The 18,756-nt window shown below is 38.2% G+C and overlaps 1 protein-coding gene across 4 annotated transcripts in view; it reads left to right on the top strand.

Annotated features, from left to right (window-relative positions):
• nsd3 (nuclear receptor binding SET domain protein 3) overlaps nt 1-18,756 on the top strand; it is a 63,242-nt gene that overhangs the window by 6,930 nt on the left and 37,556 nt on the right. For 3 of the 4 annotated variants that reach the window (XM_023343694.1, XM_023343693.1, XM_023343691.1), the window contains exons 2-7: nt 2,268-3,124; nt 3,997-4,254; nt 4,343-4,505; nt 4,897-5,051; nt 6,737-7,363; nt 7,444-7,606. In XM_023343694.1, the coding sequence (XP_023199462.1) occupies nt 2,312-3,124; nt 3,997-4,254; nt 4,343-4,505; nt 4,897-5,051; nt 6,737-7,363; nt 7,444-7,606 (2,179 nt within the window). In that variant the 5' untranslated portion in view covers nt 2,268-2,311. The remainder of the gene's footprint in view (nt 1-2,267; nt 3,125-3,996; nt 4,255-4,342; nt 4,506-4,896; nt 5,052-6,736; nt 7,364-7,443; nt 7,607-18,756) is intronic. The other variant, XM_023343692.1, reaches the window with a different exon arrangement.

Below are 18,756 nucleotides of genomic sequence, written 5' to 3'. Positions count from 1 at the left end.
GTATAACATATTGCACCCAAGCAGTCTTTTCCGACTGGGATTGTGGGACTCCTCCTTCAAAAACATAGAGATTTGAAGAAATTGCTGTGTGCATTAAAGTTTATCTTTCTAGATAACGAGATGTTTGGTAACTTGAAGTAAAATGCGCACAAAAGAATCTCTTCTTTGTCTCTGCAGAATAAGTGGGAGACTTTCAGCTTTGATGCTTTAAACAAGGAGGAAACAGATTCATTTTAATTTGACGTGCTGATCATCCATCAGAACCAATCAAGGCAAAGCTGGAACATTTCAGTAGCTGCTTGGCTGGTTTAACTGTTTCTCTGCTTTCAGGCCAGAGCTGCACAAAATATTGAATCTCAATTACTGGAATATCAATATGTGCAAAATTAAAATTGCCAAGGACTTACTAGGTGAAATATTTGATCTGATATGATAATATTCCATGATCATGGAATCTCTAAAAAACGGAGAGACTGATGTAATTTGGCATACAGATAAAAATTGGCTTTGATTTGATTGATACAATAATATTTAAGCACACAGCTCTTATAATAAAGGGTTTATTTTACCAGATTTATGCTATAGAAAAGATTTCTTTTTCCCTCCAAGTTGAAAAATCTTATAAGATCTGGACCAAATGGACTGAGTATGTAAAACCGATTGGATCTGACTTCATTTGATTGTTCTTGTGAATTATGTGCCCTGCCCTTTTATGTTCTTGTGGTTTTTATTGCTCGAGGTGGTGCAATCCCCATTATTGTTCAATTCTGTTCATTTTTGTTATCGTTCACAACTAAAATTAGTAACAGTCTGTAAAAGAAAATAGCAGAACGGCAGTATGGACAAAATCACTTGGGCTCTCCGCTTATATCCTCATGTACGATCTTAATGGGTAAAGCTGTAATTAACGAATATGATGGAAATCTGACTTTCTAAATAAAAAAAATAATTACAAAAAAATAAAAAATAAAGGTTTTATTTGTGCGTTCCTCTGGAGCCAAAGGGCCACATAAATAGGTACGGCTGTCCCCCTGACCTCAAGTTTGACACACGTGCTCTAAAGGGTCACGCGGCTTTTTGTCATGTGCAGGACTGCAACTAATGGTTATTTTGTTAATTGATTATTCTGACAATTTTAAAAAATGGCACACTTTTCATCTTAACCACTTTATTCTATTTTATACCATATTGAAAAATGCATAAAATTGAATTAAATTCCTTTATAAAATAGAAAAATTAACACTTTATTGCCTGCAATGCAATAGCATAACATTCCTTAAATATAAATTTATGATTTGGAGCAAAAGATTCATCTGCAGCTAAAAACAATATTTCAAACACCAACATATGAAAAGTTTCATATGAACACTTTCTCCTCGACTAAAAATCCTTAAAATGAGGGGATAACCTATTGACTTTTATTTTTAGTCAACAGATCTTGCCATCTAAGATTTTCTTTTCCTTTTCTTTCTTATCTTTTTTCTTTTACAAAATTTGACTAGTAGTTCTAGGGAGGAAATTTGTACAAATATTGAATGTACTTTTTTAAAAATATATATATTGAATACAATATGCAGCTCTGGAAAACATTGAGAGCACTGAACCCCATTGAAAACCTCCTGATTATTACACCAATTATTGATTTCTGAACTCTTACCAAGTTAAAACATTAGTACTGTTGTTTCTAAATTAATATGAACTTGTTTTCTTTGCATTATTTGAGGTCTGAAAACACTGAGTCTTTTTTTTTAACCATTTCATTTTCTGCAAATAAATACTAAATTTTTGCCTGGAATTTCAGAGACATTTTGTCAGTAGTTCATGGAATAAAAAACAAAGTTTGTTTTACTCAAACATATATAGTATATAGATAGTAAAATCAGGGAAACTGATCATTTTAAGTGATTTCTTAATTTTTTCCAGAACTGTATGTATGGTTTTTGTAGAGTTTTGGCTTAATTACTGGTCTACCTGTGTTGTTTCAGCAAATTGACTTTTAGAGTCTGTATACTCCAGTTAGCGATGAATCGATTACTAAATTAGTTGACGATTATTTTAATAATTGATTCATTAATCTGATTAATTGCTTCAGCTCTGGTCTTGTGCAGGTAGTAGTTAACAAAACAGAAGAATATGGAATAAAGATCTTTCATTGTATTTAAAATATTGATGTTTAGTGGGTTTTACGATGCATTTAAAGCTCTCTGTGATTTTAGTTGTTTACGAGACGAATTAGAGCCTTAAAGTTTCCCCGTCTTTGTCTCCAGGTCCAGTCAAAGAAAAAGACAGTTAAGGATGCAGGAGCCCAACAATGGATTTCTCCTTCTCTTTCATGCAAGGGATCATGGGAAATACAATTCAGCAACCCCCTCAGCTCATTGACTCAGCCAACATCAGACAGGACGGCTCCTGCGACACCGGCAGTGACCCGGGTGAGGATAGCGGTCCCTCTTACGATGCTGCCCTGGATGCAGAGTTCTCTTACCCGCCGTCAGCCTCGGAGGACATGCCGCAGGTCCCTAACGGCTACCCCCCGGGTCTGGGCCTGTACGAGCCCCAGGCCAAGTTCTCCATGTACTCACAGTTCCCCAACGGCTCGGCTAATGGCTACGGCGCCATACGGAGCTACGGGGACCACGGCCTCCTGCCGGGGGAGGGAACTGTCCTGAGAGGACCCGGCCTCCATGAGAGACCTCTGTCCCCCGTCTCTCCGCCGCTGTCGGTACATCACCCGCACCTCCACCACCCCCATCTCCATCACCACCACCACACACACCCCTTCCATTCGAACCCGCCCCACATACAGACCCACTCGCACCCGCACAGCCCCCCGCCACCGCCGCTGCCACTGCCCGCCCAGCACCAGCTGTCCCAGACGCCTCACATCATGAGCCACAACCTGCCGCCGCCGCCCCCCTTACACCTGCCTTCCTCCAGCCCCCCGCCCTCCTTGGTGGACAGCACCCCGTCTTCTCAGCCCGCACTCGCTCCATCCAACACCCCCGGTGGCGTGCTGAAGAAAACCAGCTCTCCAGAGATCAAGCTGAAGATCATAAAGACGTATCAGAACGGAAAGGAGTTGTTTGAGTCTGCGCTGTGTGGGGATCTGCTGCAGGAGCTGCAGGTAACAGGTCAAACTCAGGGTGTATACATGACGCACTGCTCTGTAATTTCACATGTCTCATTCCTAAGGTACATATTATTCTTTTAGAAAATAAATTTAAACTTCTTTAGGAGGACAACTTGTATAAAAATTACATTTTATAGTTATATTTCTTCCCAGTATAAAAATAATGCACCATAACTCGGTGTTGCCTCTCCCCGACCTCAGACTGGAAATTATTAAGGTTTTACACAAGTAAATAAACATCATTACTTGAAATTAGGGTCAAAGAAAAACTAGTTTTTAATATTTAATATGTCAGGATGCAGGAAGAAAATCTAAAAAAATTAATTTCTAAATGGTGAAAGGAATATACTCATGAAAAACATAATGTACAATTCTCCAGATGGTCCTAAAGCAGTGGATGGCTAAACGTGTCCAGACTAAAGTTGAGATTAGATTTTAGTATTTAGTGCCAGTACCACCAGAAAGTACTGTCACCCACTTTTTTCCATGTTTTGTGTTTTATAAGTGGTGTCCTTATTTGCTTTTTTAAATTATTTTTTATTAAAAATGAAGAATTGAGGATTTCCTTTAGCCAAAAGTATTTCAACAAAATATTCAGCAACGGGTGTGAATACTTGGGATATTTACCGATTATGTTTATCTTTTTGTATGAATTTTGTATCCATTTACCAAAATGTGTCTGAAAATGTGTATTTCATTGTATCATTATGGGCTATTTTGCGTAGATGTTTCAAAAGAAAATAAGAATTTGCAGTATAACAATGTGAGGAAAAATGTAATACTTTCAGGTCTCTACAAATATTAAAAGTAACTAAATGAAAACAACAGGCGCAACATTGTCTTAATAACTTTTTGCGGTCCTTTAGAAGGAGTCTCAGAAGAACGAAGCGACTCAAGTGCAGCGCAGACACGAGAGAAAGAAGGAGAAGAGGAAAAAGAGCGCGAGGTTGCAGCTTCAGGCTCAGCAGAGTGTGGAGCGGAGCCAAGAGCAAACCGCTTCCACGGCCCAGACAGAGGAGTCCATCCAGCCGCAGTCAAGAGAACCGCCGCTGAGCGACCCGCCGCCGGCCCAGACGGAGAAAACTCAAAGGACTGTCATCAAAACTGAACCAAAAACACAGAAGGCAAAGAGCAAAGCAGCTTAGCACCTTCAATTCAAGTCTCTGTGGGATCTTAAAACTAGACCAGTAACGACTGAATCTTCATCTTTAGATTCCTAAAGTCCATCATCCGTCGGTGATCCAGGAGACGGGGTTCTGTAAGGAGTTTGTGATCGGAGATCTGGTGTGGTCCAAGGTGGGCACCTATCCCTGGTGGCCCTGCATGGTCTCCTCCGACCCACAGATGAAGGTCCACACTCGCATCAACACTAGAGGTAAGAGCCGTTAAGTACAGCTGCACCGATCTTTAAAAAGCCTCACCTGCCGATTCCAATTTTGGCGCATACTGCTTTTTTTTGTCTTAAATGTTGCTAAATATAACAAGAAAGTGGCTGAGTTATTGACTATTGTTAGCTGCGAACGTGAAGATGTGGCCTGGTGGGCCAGTCTGTCAGTCAAACTTCTCTTATGGGAGAGCAGAAGAGGACAGTAGTTGATTTATTTATTTAAAAAATTTTTTTAGACATTTGCTGAGGTAGATAAGATCGATACATTAGATCGGCTTCACATTTAAGTATCAGCCGATATTGGCACACCTCTAATTACAAGAATTTTGACCAAATCTCTCTTGTGACAGTGTGATCTTGTAACTCCTCTTGTTAACAGGACACAGGGAGTATCACGTCCAGTTCTTTGGCAGCGTCGCTGAGCGAGCGTGGATCCACGAGAAGAGGATAGTCACATACCAGGGGAAGAAGCAGTTCGACGAGCTCCAGGCAGAGACGCTGCGCAAAGCCACAAACCCTGTAGAGAGACAGAAAGTATGTACAGATATTATGTCTAAAAAATGCAGTATTATCTGACATAATAAAAAAGGTTTCAAAGAGGAAGCATTGAAAAAAGACGGGAAACCAGATGTTGGATACTTTTGGTTACAAAGGCATTCTAGGTTTCAGAAATGTAAGTTTAAATGCGTAGTTATTTTAGGGTCTATTCACAGCAGCCATGTTTGGTCCACTTTAATCAAACTGTAGATTATTTGCCTGTAATATCCGGTTTGTTTGGGGAGGTGGGAATTCTGATGCAGACCAGAAAAGTGAATTATGGTTGGCCTAAAACCCCAGACCTAGGTTTGGACGAAGTGAACTCGAATGCATATGTGAATGCTAATGGGAGACTGCTCAAAAAGCAGGAAGTGAGCTGTAGTGCAGGGCATTCTGGGTAAATACAACCAAAACAAACATGTGTGTCTGGCGCTAGCAGAAAAAAAATATTCGGTCTTTTGAAGAGAAATCCTACAACCGCTAAAATATGACGCTACTCCATGTTTGTTTACATTTCATGAAGAAGGAAGTTGCACTCATGGCTTCTTCTGAGGTTTTTGTGTCATTTTCATCAGTAGTTCTTGGTGCAGCGCCACCACAGGTGAGGGAGTGAACAGGTTTTTTAATTAGTTTGGATCGTTTGATAAAGTGGAGTCTAAAGAGAACCACACCAGCTGAAAATGTAACAAATGTTGCGATTTTGGTCCAAAATCAAATGTAGTCTACCAAACTATCAGGTGTGAAAACAACCTTAATGTTTGTAAACATCAGAATTTTAAGAAGAAGAAAAAAATCTGTTATTTTTTTATCATTTAACAAATACTTTTAGTAATTCTAATTAACCTAAAACAGCATATGTTTACTTTCATTTATGGTCAGACAGTGGAAAAAGTATGTTAATATCCAGTTAATACTGGTTTTGGACAGCTCTAACATGCTAAATGTTAATATGTTTACATTGTTGCTTTGCCCAATATTCCTGTTTTACTGAGCAGAGGGGAGTTGATATGGGTGATAAAATACTTTGTGTGTCAGCTTCTGTCCTCTTTTGGTATTTCTCATAGATTTAGCTAAATAATTAGCTAAACCTATTAATTAGTTTCATATCGCAGGTTGCTGCATCATATTTGTATACAAAATTAAAGGGAACCAAAATTCACATTTTGCACATTTTTTATACTTCCACTTGAGTCTCTACTGCTTCTAAAAACAGCCCAAGTCTTAAAATCCCACCCAGCTGTTTTTGCCAATGAGTTTATGTTTTCTGGTGTCTGGAAAATTAGTCATTTCAAAAACCTCCTGATTGTTGATTCACACTGCACCGTCACCTAGCAACCCATGCAGAGCTCCAGTGCGTTTGGCCAGCTGGTTTTACTACTATGTGGGTGGTACAATGGCTGCTGGAAAAACAAGTGTTTTGTTTTTGACTTACCGTCCAGAAACCACTTGCTGCATTCTAGTTGGTTATTCAGGATTCTCCACTTCTGCTTTTCAAAGATGTACGGTTGTATAATTGCCCATTAGTATGCAGCCATTTTATGTGTCAAATCAAATCAAATTTTATTTGTAGATCACTTTGAACTTTAAAATAGTTCAAGTGATCTAGAGCTAGACTTAGTTATACATTTTCAGTAAATAATGATTATTATTCAAAAACTCCTTCATGTTTTATCTTTCTCCAGCTTTTGAAGCCCATCCCTCAGAGGGAGCGGACTCAGTGGGAAGTAGGCGTCGGCCATGCTGAGGACGCCTTTCTCATGACGCGCCAGGAACGGATCGACAACTACACCTTTATCTACGTCGACCCGGACCCCGAAGACGCGCCGCCTACCAAGAAACCCAGCCTCCGTGCTGAAAAACGGAGCCGACGCTCCAGCGGCTCGGTCGGAAAGAAGGAGGATGTCGGCGTGAAGTTGCCCGACAGAGAGCAGCCGCCGCGGAGGCAGCTGCCACGCCGGCAGTGCAGTATTTCCAACACGGAGGACAGCTCGAACTCGCAGCCCGCTGAGGAAGAGAAGAACCAGAAGGGAGAACAGCAGAAGAAGAGTTCACCGCTGCAGAACGCCGGCTCTAATGCAAAGCAGGATTCGCCGCCACCGGTGGTCAGGCCGTGGAAAACGGCAGCAGCGAGGAAACTGCTGCCTCTCTCCATCACCATGAAGAGGCTGAACGTGGAGATCACCAAGTGCGACTGGCCTCTCCTGCAGAAAAACATCACGCAGTCCCCAAAGAAGGACAGAGAAGAAGAGAAGAAGGAGAGGGTGGAGAGAGAGGCCCGGCAGCCCGACCTGGGATACTGCTCGCCTGACGTAGGTCTAACCAGGTGCAGATGGATGGAAGGACGGTGGCGCCGTCCTGTGAGGTCTGATCTGAGTGTTTCCTTCAGCAGGACAGCAGAGCCAAACCTGAGCCCAGTCCAGAGGAGGAGGAAGAAGAGGGCGACGAAGGTGAGGAAGAGAGCGACGAGAGAAGAGGCTCTCCAGCCAGCAGGAGGAGCGAGTCAGCGAATCGACAAAACTCTTCCCCTGGATCGCCCAGCAGCAGTCCGCAAGGCGAGGAAACGAATCAGAGCATCAGCTCTGTTTGTTAGCTCTCCTGTAAAAAGCCTGAAAAGAAATCAGTTTTTTAATAAAGCAGCAAGACGTCACTGAGCCTGTCACAGTAACAAATATTGCTGGATGATAAATTGTCCCAGAAGTTATTGTGATAAACCATAATATTGTTGTTTAGAGACCAAGTAGCATAATAATTTAGAAACACAAAGATCAATACACTTTAAATTCTAACAAACATTTAACACTGGAGCTGGAAGACATTTTAAATATCGAAAGTAAATCAACAAAACAACGGAAAGAACAAATAAAATTAATTCTGAAGTCTCTGGTCACTTCAGAATTTGAGACCAATTCACCAGACTGAGGACTTTTATCATCCAGCTTTTGGCAGAAAAAGAGAAAAACCAAAACAAATAATGCAAATGTAAATTGTTGAGCTTGCTTTGATTTATCATGTGATTAATTTATTTATTGCTTATCACAACAGGTCTAAATGTCGCACTGAATAAATTCCCATCTTTAATTTTACTACCGTTATGCACAGGGAGGAAACAATCAAAAGTATTGGTGCCTCTAACAACCACTTCAAAATAAATGTAACCACAGGATATTGGCTTGGTGGCAGTTTGGTATAATACACTGTGGGAAACCCTGAATATTACACAATAAAGTTGTACAAAATAATACTAAATTCACAATATTTCAAAAATATTTGAATGTTAGCAGAATGAATCCCTAATAATATGGAAATACTCATATTAGTAGAATGAACATTTTTGCAAAAATCAAGCTACTTTACTGCATATTGCATGTTTATCTTCTTGTTTTATGCCACAGAGTAAAACAAGTAGAAAACATATTGTAACAGGTTTTTGAAAACCAGTGGAGGGATAGACTTTTTTTTTTAACTTAACTTTTATTTGACCAGTTGAGTTAAGAACAAATTCTAATTTATAACTAGAAAAACAAAATTTCTGAAGAAATTTAGCCGGGGCCTGCCAAGGCGCGGCCGTGGGGTTCGGGCCCGGCGTCGTCGCGCCACAAATTTGCGTCGACGCCAAAGAACGCCGCGACGTAAGCAGTGGCACGCGGAGAACCGCAAGAACGTTAAGCGAGGCGGACGTGCACCGTTCGGTACGATTTAAAATGTTGTCAAGGCTTTTATTTTGGAAGTTTTGTTAAACTTCATTTCAAAGGGCCAAACTAATCCCATGCGTAATAGTCCTTGGGTTAAAATAGTTATATAATGCTCAAAACACAAGTAGCTGATGTAAAAATATTCAAGGCTTTTATTTTGAAATTTTCAGTATGCTTCATTTCAAAGGGCCAAACTAATACCACGTGTAACAGTGCTTTGGATGAAAAAGTCAAATAAAGCCAAAAAGAGCAATTACGTCATGTAAAATTATTCAAGGCTTTTATTTTGAAATTTTCAGAATGCTTCATTTCAAAGGGCCAAACTAATACCACGTGTAACAGTGCTTTGGATGAAAAAGTCAAATAAAGCCAAAAAGAGCAATTACATGATGTAAAAATATTCAAGGCTTTTATTTTGAAATTTTCAGTATGCTTCATTTTAAAGTTCTGAACTAATACCACGTGTAAGAGTGCTTTGGATGAAAAAGTCAAATAAAGCCAAAAAGAGCAATTACGTCATGTAAAAATATTCAAGGCTTTTATTTTGAAATTTTCAGTATGCTTCATTTTAAAGTTCTGAACTAATACCACGTGTAAGAGTGGTTTGGATGAAAAAGTCAAATAAAGCCAAACAGAGCAATTACCTGATGTAAAAATATTCAAGGCTTTTATTTTGAAATTTTCAGTATGCTTAATTTTAAAGTTCCAAACTAATCCCATGTGTAACAGTTACTGAGTTAAATCAGTTATATACAGCCCATAGCAGCAGTAGTTCTAAAGGCCAGTTCTCAGTCCTGATCTGTTTCAACTGAGGATAGATAGAACTACAGCGATGCGAATTTGTAGTCCAAATCAGCAGCCAATAGCCTCTTGAGTTCCGTTGCCATGGTAAATAATGGTCTCAGCAGGTGTGAGCTGTGAGTCATACATGCTCAAACACACAATTGTGTGTTTGAGCCAACACGGTTTACTGAAAAAAAGCATTGGAAACAAATCCTTCTTGTTCGGGAACCGTAATACATATTCGAAAAGCGTTTCGAGCGTATGAGAGGCCTATGTGTCGTCTGCGATAGTCCCGAGATTCATATCTGTACCTCACTCAGAGCATTTACAGTGATGAGAGAAAGAAATGTTGTGCCCAGATCTGAAATTCTATTCAAATACATGGGAGAGAGCCTCAGACAGCCTCAGAAAATCCTGTCGCATGACTTTGCTCTGAAGCACCGTGACAGAAAACCGTACGGTCTAGATAAATTTCGAAAACATTTTACCGGAGCAGACAGGCGTATCAATGTCAGGACCGATTTTGATACTAATCGTGCGATATTTGTGGGCGTGATGGCGATTTCAAAAATGATTTGGGCTGAAAAAGTTGTCTTCATCTCTCACTCTAAGCAGCCAGAGACGCACTCTAACTTTAGGAAAAATGAGAAACTTTGGGTCGCTTAGAGGCAAATTGTGGACAAACCGTAACTGGTATCGACGAGCCGTCTTCACTTTCGAAGAGATCACAGACGTATCTACAAAATGAAATTTGAATGGCATTTCTAGGTGAATTTGTGACGACACAGCAAATCCTCAAAAATAGGGTATTTCTAGGATTTTTCCCATTGAGTTATAATGGGGTTTTTTTCGTAGTTTTTTGCGAATTATGTCGCCACGTTAAGGCCAAATCCCACCAGAAGTAATAGCTGGAATGGCGTGAATTTTCTGCAGGTTTTGATACCTCATTTGTAGGTGTGCACCAAGCGGTATGAGCCGCATTAACGGTTACGGAAGAAAAATAAAGAAGAACTAGAAAATTTCGGAAGAAATTTAGCCGGGGCCTGCCAAGGCGCGCCCGTCGGGCATGGGCCCGGCGTCGTCGCGCCACAAATCGGCGTCGACGCCAAAGGACGCCGCGACGTGATCAGTGGCACGCGGAGAACCGCAAGAACGTTAAGCGAGGAGGACGTGCACCGTTCGGTACGATTTAAAATGTTGTCAAGGCTTTTATTTTGGAAGTTTTGTTAACCTTCATTTCAAAGGGCCAAACTAATCCCATGCGTAATAGTCCTTGGGTTAAAATAGTTATATAATGCTCAAAACACAAGTAGCTGATGTAAAAATATTCAAGGCTTTTATTTTGAAATTTTCAGTATGCTTCATTTCAAAGGGCCAAACTAATACCACGTGTAACAGTGCTTTGGATGAAAAAGTCAAATAAAGCCAAAAAGAGCAATTACGTCATGTAAAATTATTCAAGGCTTTTATTTTGAAATTTTCAGAATGCTTCATTTCAAAGGGCCAAACTAATACCACGTGTAACAGTGCTTTGGATGAAAAAGTCAAATAAAGCCAAAAAGAGCAATTACCTGATGTAAAAATATTCAAGGCTTTTATTTTGAAATTATTATTATGCTCCATTTTAAAGTTCCAAACTAATCCCATGTGTAACAGTGCTTTGGATGAAAAAGTCATATAAAGCCAAAAACAGCAATTACCTGATGTAAAAATATTCAAGGCTTTTATTTTGAAATTTTCAGTATGCTTCATTTCAAAGTTCCAAAGTAATCCCATGTGTAACAGTGCTTTGGATGAAAACGTCAAATAAAGCCAAAAACAGCAATTACCTGATGTAAAAATATTCAAGGCTTTTATTTTGAAATTATTATTATGCTCCATTTTAAAGTTCCGAACTAATCCCATGTGTAACATTGCTTTGGATGAAAAAGTCATATACGGCCAAAAAGAGCAATTACTTCATGTAAAATATTCAAGGCTTTTATTTTGAAATTTTCAGTATGCTTCATTTTAAAGTTCTGAACTAATACCACGTGTAAGAGTGCTTTGGATGAAAAAGTCAAATAAAGCCAAAAAGAGCAATTACGTCATGTAAAAATATTCAAGGCTTTTATTTTGAAACTTTTGTTAAGCTTCATTTCAAAGGGCCAAACTAATACCACGTGTAACAGTGCTTTGGATGAAAAAGTCAAATAAAGCCAAAAAGAGCAATTACATGATGTAAAAATATTCAAGGCTTTAATTTTGAAATTTTTGTTAATATTCATTTCAAAGGGCCAAACTAATACCATGTGTAACAGTGCTTTGGATGAAAAAGTCAAATAAAGCCAAAAAGAGCAATTACGTCATGTAAAAATATTCAAGGCTTTTATTTTGAAATTTGCAGGATGCTTCATTTCAAAGGGCCAAACTAATCCCATGCGTAATAGTCCTTCGGTTAAAATAGTTATATAATGCTCAAAACACAAGTAGCTGATGTAAAAATATTCAAGGCTTTTATTTTGAAATTTTTGTTAAGCTTCATTTTAAAGGGCCAAACTAATACCATGTGTAACAGTGCTTTGGATGAAAAAGTCAAATAAAGCCAAAAAAGAGCAATTACGTCATGTAAAAATATTCAGGGCTTTTATTGTGAAATTTTCAATATGCTTAATTTTAAAGTGTAAAACTAATCCCATGTGTAACAGTTACTGAGTTAAATCAGTTATATACAGCCCAAAGCAGCAAGTAGTTGTAAAGGCCAGTTCTCAGTCCTGATCTGTTTCAACTGAGGATAGATAGAACTACAACGATGCGTATTCGTAGTCCTAACCAGCAGCCAATAGCCTCTTGAGTTCCGTTGCTATGGCAAATAATGGTCTCAGCAGGTGTGAGCTCTGAGCTGTGAGCTCTCAAACACACAAGTGTGTTTGAGCAAACACACTTTACTGAAAAAAAGCATTGGAAACAAATCCTTCTTGTTCGGGAACCGTAATACATATTCGAAAAGCGTTTTAAGCGTATGACAGTTCAATGTGTCTTCTGCGATAGTCCCGAGATTCATATCTGTACCTCACTCAGAGCATTTACAGTGATGAGAGAAAGAAATGTTGTGCCCAGATATGAACCGAGGTCGGCTGTCACTCTAATATGAGCAAAAATGAGAAACTTTGGGTCGCTTAGAGGCAAATTGTGGACAAACCATAACTGGTATCGACGAGCCGTCTTCACTTTCGAAGAGATCACAGACGTATCTACAAAATGAAATTTGAATGGCATTTCTAGGTGAATTTGTGACGACACAGCAAATCCTCAAAAATAGGGTATTTCTAGGATTTTTCCCATTGAGTTATAATGGGGTTTTTTTCGTAGTTTTTTGCGAATTATGTCGCCATGTTAATCCCGAATCCCACCAAAAGTAATAGCTGGAATGGCGTGAATTTTCTGCACGTTTTGATACCTCTTTTGTAGGTGTGCACGCAGCGGTATGAGCCGCATTAACGGTTACGGATGAAAAATAAAGAATAACTAGAAAATTTCGGAAGAAATTTAGCCGGGGCCTGCCAAGGCGCGGCCGTGGGGTCTGGGCCCGGCGTCGTCACGCTACAAATCGGCATCGACGCTAAAGAACGCCGCAACGTAATCAGTGGCATGCGGAGAATCGCAAGAACGTTAAGTGAGGCGGACGTGCACCATTCAGTATTATAAAGTAAGTATATCAGCTAAAATCAGCAGAAACGCTAATGTTAGCGTCATTGCTTTCATCAGTATGTGGGAAATCACTAGGATATTTTCTGTAATTGATTTACTCCATTCAGTATACTAAACATTGCTAAAAAGTAAAATAAATAGCTAATAGCTTATTGAAGCTAAAATGCTAACGCTAATGAACCTTGCATTGAACTGTTTAGTAACAGTTCAATGCTCATAAACTGCAGGAAGGCAGTTCATTAGCATTTACCTAATGATTGTCACAAATATAAATTTTCAATAACGCACACACACACAACATATTACAGTTTAAAAATATATATTGACCTTATGTTAAAGATTTCTACAAACTTTTTACAGGTAAAGTTTACAATGAACCAAAATTACAACATTTAAAGAATACCATAAATTTAAGAATCTAATGTCTCTGCAATAAAAAGAAATTGCTATCTTTTTTATTTTTAAACAACACCTCATATTGTTAAATAACTGATTTTATGTATTCAAGTTTTAAATATTACATTTGAGTTTGCATGGATGTAAAATTACTGCTCAGTTTAAAAATTACAGTATTTTTAAACTGAGCAGTTTAAAAATATGCTCAGTATTTTTAAACTGCTCAGCTAAACTTCGCTCTTTAGCTTGTTAGCTTGTCGATGTTTCAGTTTTATTCGCTGGGAAAATTATTCTTTGTCTGCTTTGAAGATAAGCAGACAAATAATAAAAAACAAGTTTTGATATTAACTCTCAACTTCATTCACAAAACTTTTTCGTTATTTATTACACAACGAACATGTATTTCACATAAGAACAAAACAATGAGGTGACGTTGCCTGTAATTGAACACAAAGCTGATCCCTCTTCACCCTGTCACCAACTCACACACATCCTCATTGCGTTGTGTTCTGTAAATAAACAAAACACAAGCAAAATCAATAAACTATATGCATATTCCAGTATACTGAGTTTTGGTTTTACATTCATTCTATTTAAATGTAGTTTGTTTGTGCTTACCAATGTTTTCTGGCCGGATGTCAGGCACCATTTCCCCCTGGTCAGTTCGTCGATGTCTGGTTTTAGTTCTATTCTGTGGCAATCCGCAAAACGGCGTGTAGGTTTTCGTCAGTAATGCGCGATCTGTGCTTGGTCTTGTTTAAAGTCATTATTGAAAACATCTGTTCGCACAGATAGGTGCTTCCAAACGTGGACAAAACACGAGCTGCATGGAGTCGAAGCTGTGGCATCAAATCAGGGGGCAGTAGACGGTAAAAGTCCTCGATTGAAACATCACGGGACTTTGCTCTTTAGCTTGTTAGCTTGTCGATGTTTCAGTTTTATTCGCTGGGAAAATTAATAATCAGCTTGAGGTGACTCTGCTGCACTCTAGTGGCGAGAAGCCGTAATGTTGGTTGGTAAGAATCGGAAGGCATTATGGGATATGTAGTTTGTAGTCAATTCGTGCTCAAAACCTATTTTAAGTCAATCAATGGGGCTGTAAAACGGTGGTAGGGGGGAGAGGGCCACATAAAATGACGTAGCGGGCCACATGTGGCCCGCGGGCCTTGAGTTTGACACATGTGCAATAGAGGATCTATCTGCTGCTCATGCAAAACAGTCTATTTTAATCCCATGTGTAATAGTCATTGGGTTAAATCAGTTATATAATGCTCAAAACACAAGTAGCTGATGTAAAAATATTCAAGGCTTTTATTTTGAAATTTTCAGTATGCTTCATTTTAAAGTTCTGAACTAATACCACGTGTAAGAGTGCTTTGGATGAAAAAGTCAAATAAAGCCAAAAAGAGCAATTACGTCATGTAAAAATATTCAAGGCTTTTATTTTGAAATTTTCAGTATGCTTCATTTCAAAGGGCCAAACTAATACCATGTGTAACAGTGCTTTGGATGAAAAAGTCAAATAAAGCCAAAAACAGCAATTACCTGATGTAAAAATATTCAAGGCTTTTATTTTGAAATTTTCATCAAGCTTAATTTTAAATTGCCACACTAATCCCATGTGTAACAATTGCTGGGTTAAATCAGTTATATAAAGCTCAAAAGAGCAATTTTCTGATGTAAAAATATTCAAGGCTTTTATTTTGAAATTTTTGTTAAGCTTCATTTCAAAGGGCCAAACTAATACCATGTGTAACAGTGCTTTGGATGAAAAAGTCAAATAAAGCCAAAAACAGCAATTACCTGATGTAAAAATATTCAAGGCTTTTATTTTGAAATTTTCATCAAGCTTAATTTTAAATTGCCACACTAATCCCATGTGTAACAATTGCTGGGTTAAATCAGTTATATAAAGCTCAAAAGAGCAATTTTCTGATGTAAAAATATTCAAGGCTTTTATTTTGAAATTTTTGTTAAGCTTCATTTCAAAGGGCCAAACTAATACCATGTGTAACAGTGCTTTGGATGAAAAAGTCAAATAAAGCCAAAAAGAGCAATTACATGATGTAAAAATATTCAAGGCTTTTATTGTGAAATTTTTGTTAAGCTTCATTTTAAAGTTCAAAACTAATCCCATGTGTAACAGTTACTGAGTTAAATCAGTTATATACAGCCCATAGCAGCACGTAGTTCTAAAGGCCAGTTCAGTCCTGATCTGTTTCAACTGAGGATAGTTAGAACTACAATGATGCGTATTTGTAGTCCAAACCAGCAGCCAATAGCCTCTTGAGTTCCGTTGCTATGTTAAATAAGTTTCACACCAAGGTGTGAAGTGTTAGTGAAACAGCCTGAGAGCCTCAGAAAATCCTGTCGCATGACTTTGCTCTGAAGCACCGTGACAGAAAACCGTACGGTCTAGATAAATTTCGAAAACATTTTACCGGAGCAGACAGGCGTATCAATGTCAGGACCGATTTTGATACTAATCGTGCGATATTTGTGGGCGTGATGGCGATTTCAAAAATGATTTGGGCTGAAAAAGTTGTCTTCATCTCTCACTCTAATCAGCGAGAGAAGCACTCTAACTTTAGGAAAAATGAGAAACTTTGGGTCGCTTAGAGACAAATTGTGGACAAACCGTAACTGGTATCGACGAGCCGTCTTCACTTTCGAAGAGATCACAGACGTATCTACAAAATGAAATTTGAATGGCATTTCTAGGTGAATTTGTGACGACACAGACAATCCTCAAAAATAGGGTATTTCCAGGATTTTTCCCATTGACTTATAATGGGGTTTTTTTCGTAGTTTTTTGCGAATTATGTCGCCACGTTAACCCCAAATCCCACCAGAAATAATAGCTCCAATGGCGTGAATTTTCTGCACGTTTTGATACCTCATTTGTAGGTGTGCACCCAGCGGTATGAGCCGCATTAACGGTTACGGAAGAAAAATAAAGAATTATAATAATATTAAAGAGACACTTTGTTGGGTGTAGAGTAATAGGTTCCTGCCATTGCTTTGCATGGCAGGCCCCAACTAGAAAATTTCGGAAGAAATTTAGACGGGGCCTGCCAAGGCGCGCCCGTGGGGTTCGGGCCCGGCGTCGTCGCGCCACAAATCGGCGTCGACGCCAAAGAACGCCGCGACGTCACCAGTGGCACGCGGAGAGCCGCAAGAACGTTAAGCGAGGCGGACGTGCACCGTTCGGTACGATTTAAAATGTTGTCAAGGCTTTTATTTTGGAAGTTTCAGTATGCTTCATTTCAAAGGGCCAAACTAATCCCATGCGTAATAGTCCTTGGGTTAAAATAGTTATATAATGCTCAAAACACAAGTAGCTGATGTAAAAGTATTCAAGGCTTTTATTTTGAAATTTTCAGTATGCTTCATTTTAAAGTTCTGAACTAATACCACGTGTAAGAGTGCTTTGGATGAAAAAGTCAAATAAAGCCAAAAAGAGCAATTACGTCATGTAAAAATATTCAAGGCTTTGATTTTGAAATTTTCTGTATGCTTCATTTCAAAGGGCCAAACTAATACCATGTGTAACAGTGCTTTGGATGAAAAAGTCAAATGAAGCCAAAAAGAGCAATTACATGATGTAAAAATATTCAAGGCTTTTATTTTGAAATTATTATTATGCTCCATTTTAAAGTTCCAAACTAATCCCATGTGTAATAGTCATTGGGTTAAATCAGTTATTTATTGCTCAAAAGAGCAATTATCTGATGTAAAATATGTCAAGACTTTTATTTTGGAATTTTTGTTAAACTTCAATTCAAAGGTCCAAACTAATTCCATGTATAACAGTCATTGGGTTAAATCAGTTATATAATGCTGAAAACGCAAGTAGTTAGCAAAATGCTAATGTTAGCATCATTGCTGTCACTAGCATGTGGGACATCACTAGGATGTTCTCTATAATGGACTTACTCCATTCAGTATACTAAACATGGCTAATAAGTCCAATAAATAGCTAATAGCTTATTTAAGCTAAAATGCTAATGCTAATGAACTGCCTTGCTGTGCAAGGCAGTTCCCTAACCTGAGAGAAACAGATAATGCAGAATAATATTATTGCATTGCCTGCGGCGGTGCACTAACCTCAGGGGCATGTTGAGGCTTTTATTTTGAAATTTCAGTATGCTTCATTTTAAAGTTCTGAACTAATACCACGTGTAAGAGTGCTTTGGATGAAAAAGTCAAATAAAGTCAAAAAGAGCAATTACGTCATGTAAAAATATTCAAGGCTTTTATTTTGAAATTTTTAGTATGCTTCATTATAAAGTTCTGAACTAATACCATGTGTAACAGTGCTTTGGATGAAAAAGTCAAATAAAGCCAAAAAGAGCAATTACGTCATGTAAAATTATTCAAGGCTTTTATTTTGAAATTTTCAGTATGCTTCATTTCAAAGGGCCAAACTAATACCACGTGTAACAGTGCTTTGGATGAAAAAGTCAAATAAAGCCAAAAACAGCAATTACCTGATGTAAAAATATTCAAGGCTTTTATTTTGAAATTATTATGCTCCATTTTAAAGTTCCAAACTAATCCCATGTGTAACAGTGCTTTGGATGAATAAGTCATATAAAGCCAAAAACAGCAATTACCTGATGTAAAAATATTCAAGGCTTTTATTTTGAAATTATTATTATTCTCCATTTTAAAGTTCCAAAGTAATCCCATGTGTAACAGTGCTTTGGATGAAAACGTCAAATAAAGCCAAAAACAGCAATTACCTGATGTAAAAATATTCAAGGCTTTTATTTTGAAATTATTATTCTCCATTTTAAAGTTCCAAACTAATCCCATGTGTAACATTGCTTTGGATGAAAAAGTCATATACGGCCAAAAAAAGCAATTACCTGATGTAAAAATATTCAAGGCTTTTATTTTGAAATTATTATTATTCTCCATTTTAAAGTTCCAAACTAATCCCATGTGTAACATTGCTTTGGATGAAAAAGTCATATACGGCCAAAAAAAGCAATTACCTGATGTAAAAATATTCAAGGCTTTTATTTTGAAATTATTATTATTCTCCATTTTAAAGTTCCAAACTAATCCCATGTGTAACAGTTACTGAGTTAAATCAGTTATATACAGCCCATAGCAGCAGTAGTTCTAAAGGCCAG

Source organism: Xiphophorus maculatus, chromosome 12 (genome assembly GCF_002775205.1).
Source record: "Xiphophorus maculatus strain JP 163 A chromosome 12, X_maculatus-5.0-male, whole genome shotgun sequence".
NCBI classification, from domain to species: Eukaryota; Metazoa; Chordata; class Actinopteri; order Cyprinodontiformes; family Poeciliidae; genus Xiphophorus; species Xiphophorus maculatus.
The sequence above is the reverse complement of the archived record's forward strand: the minus strand, read 5'-3'. Positions and strand labels throughout refer to the sequence as shown.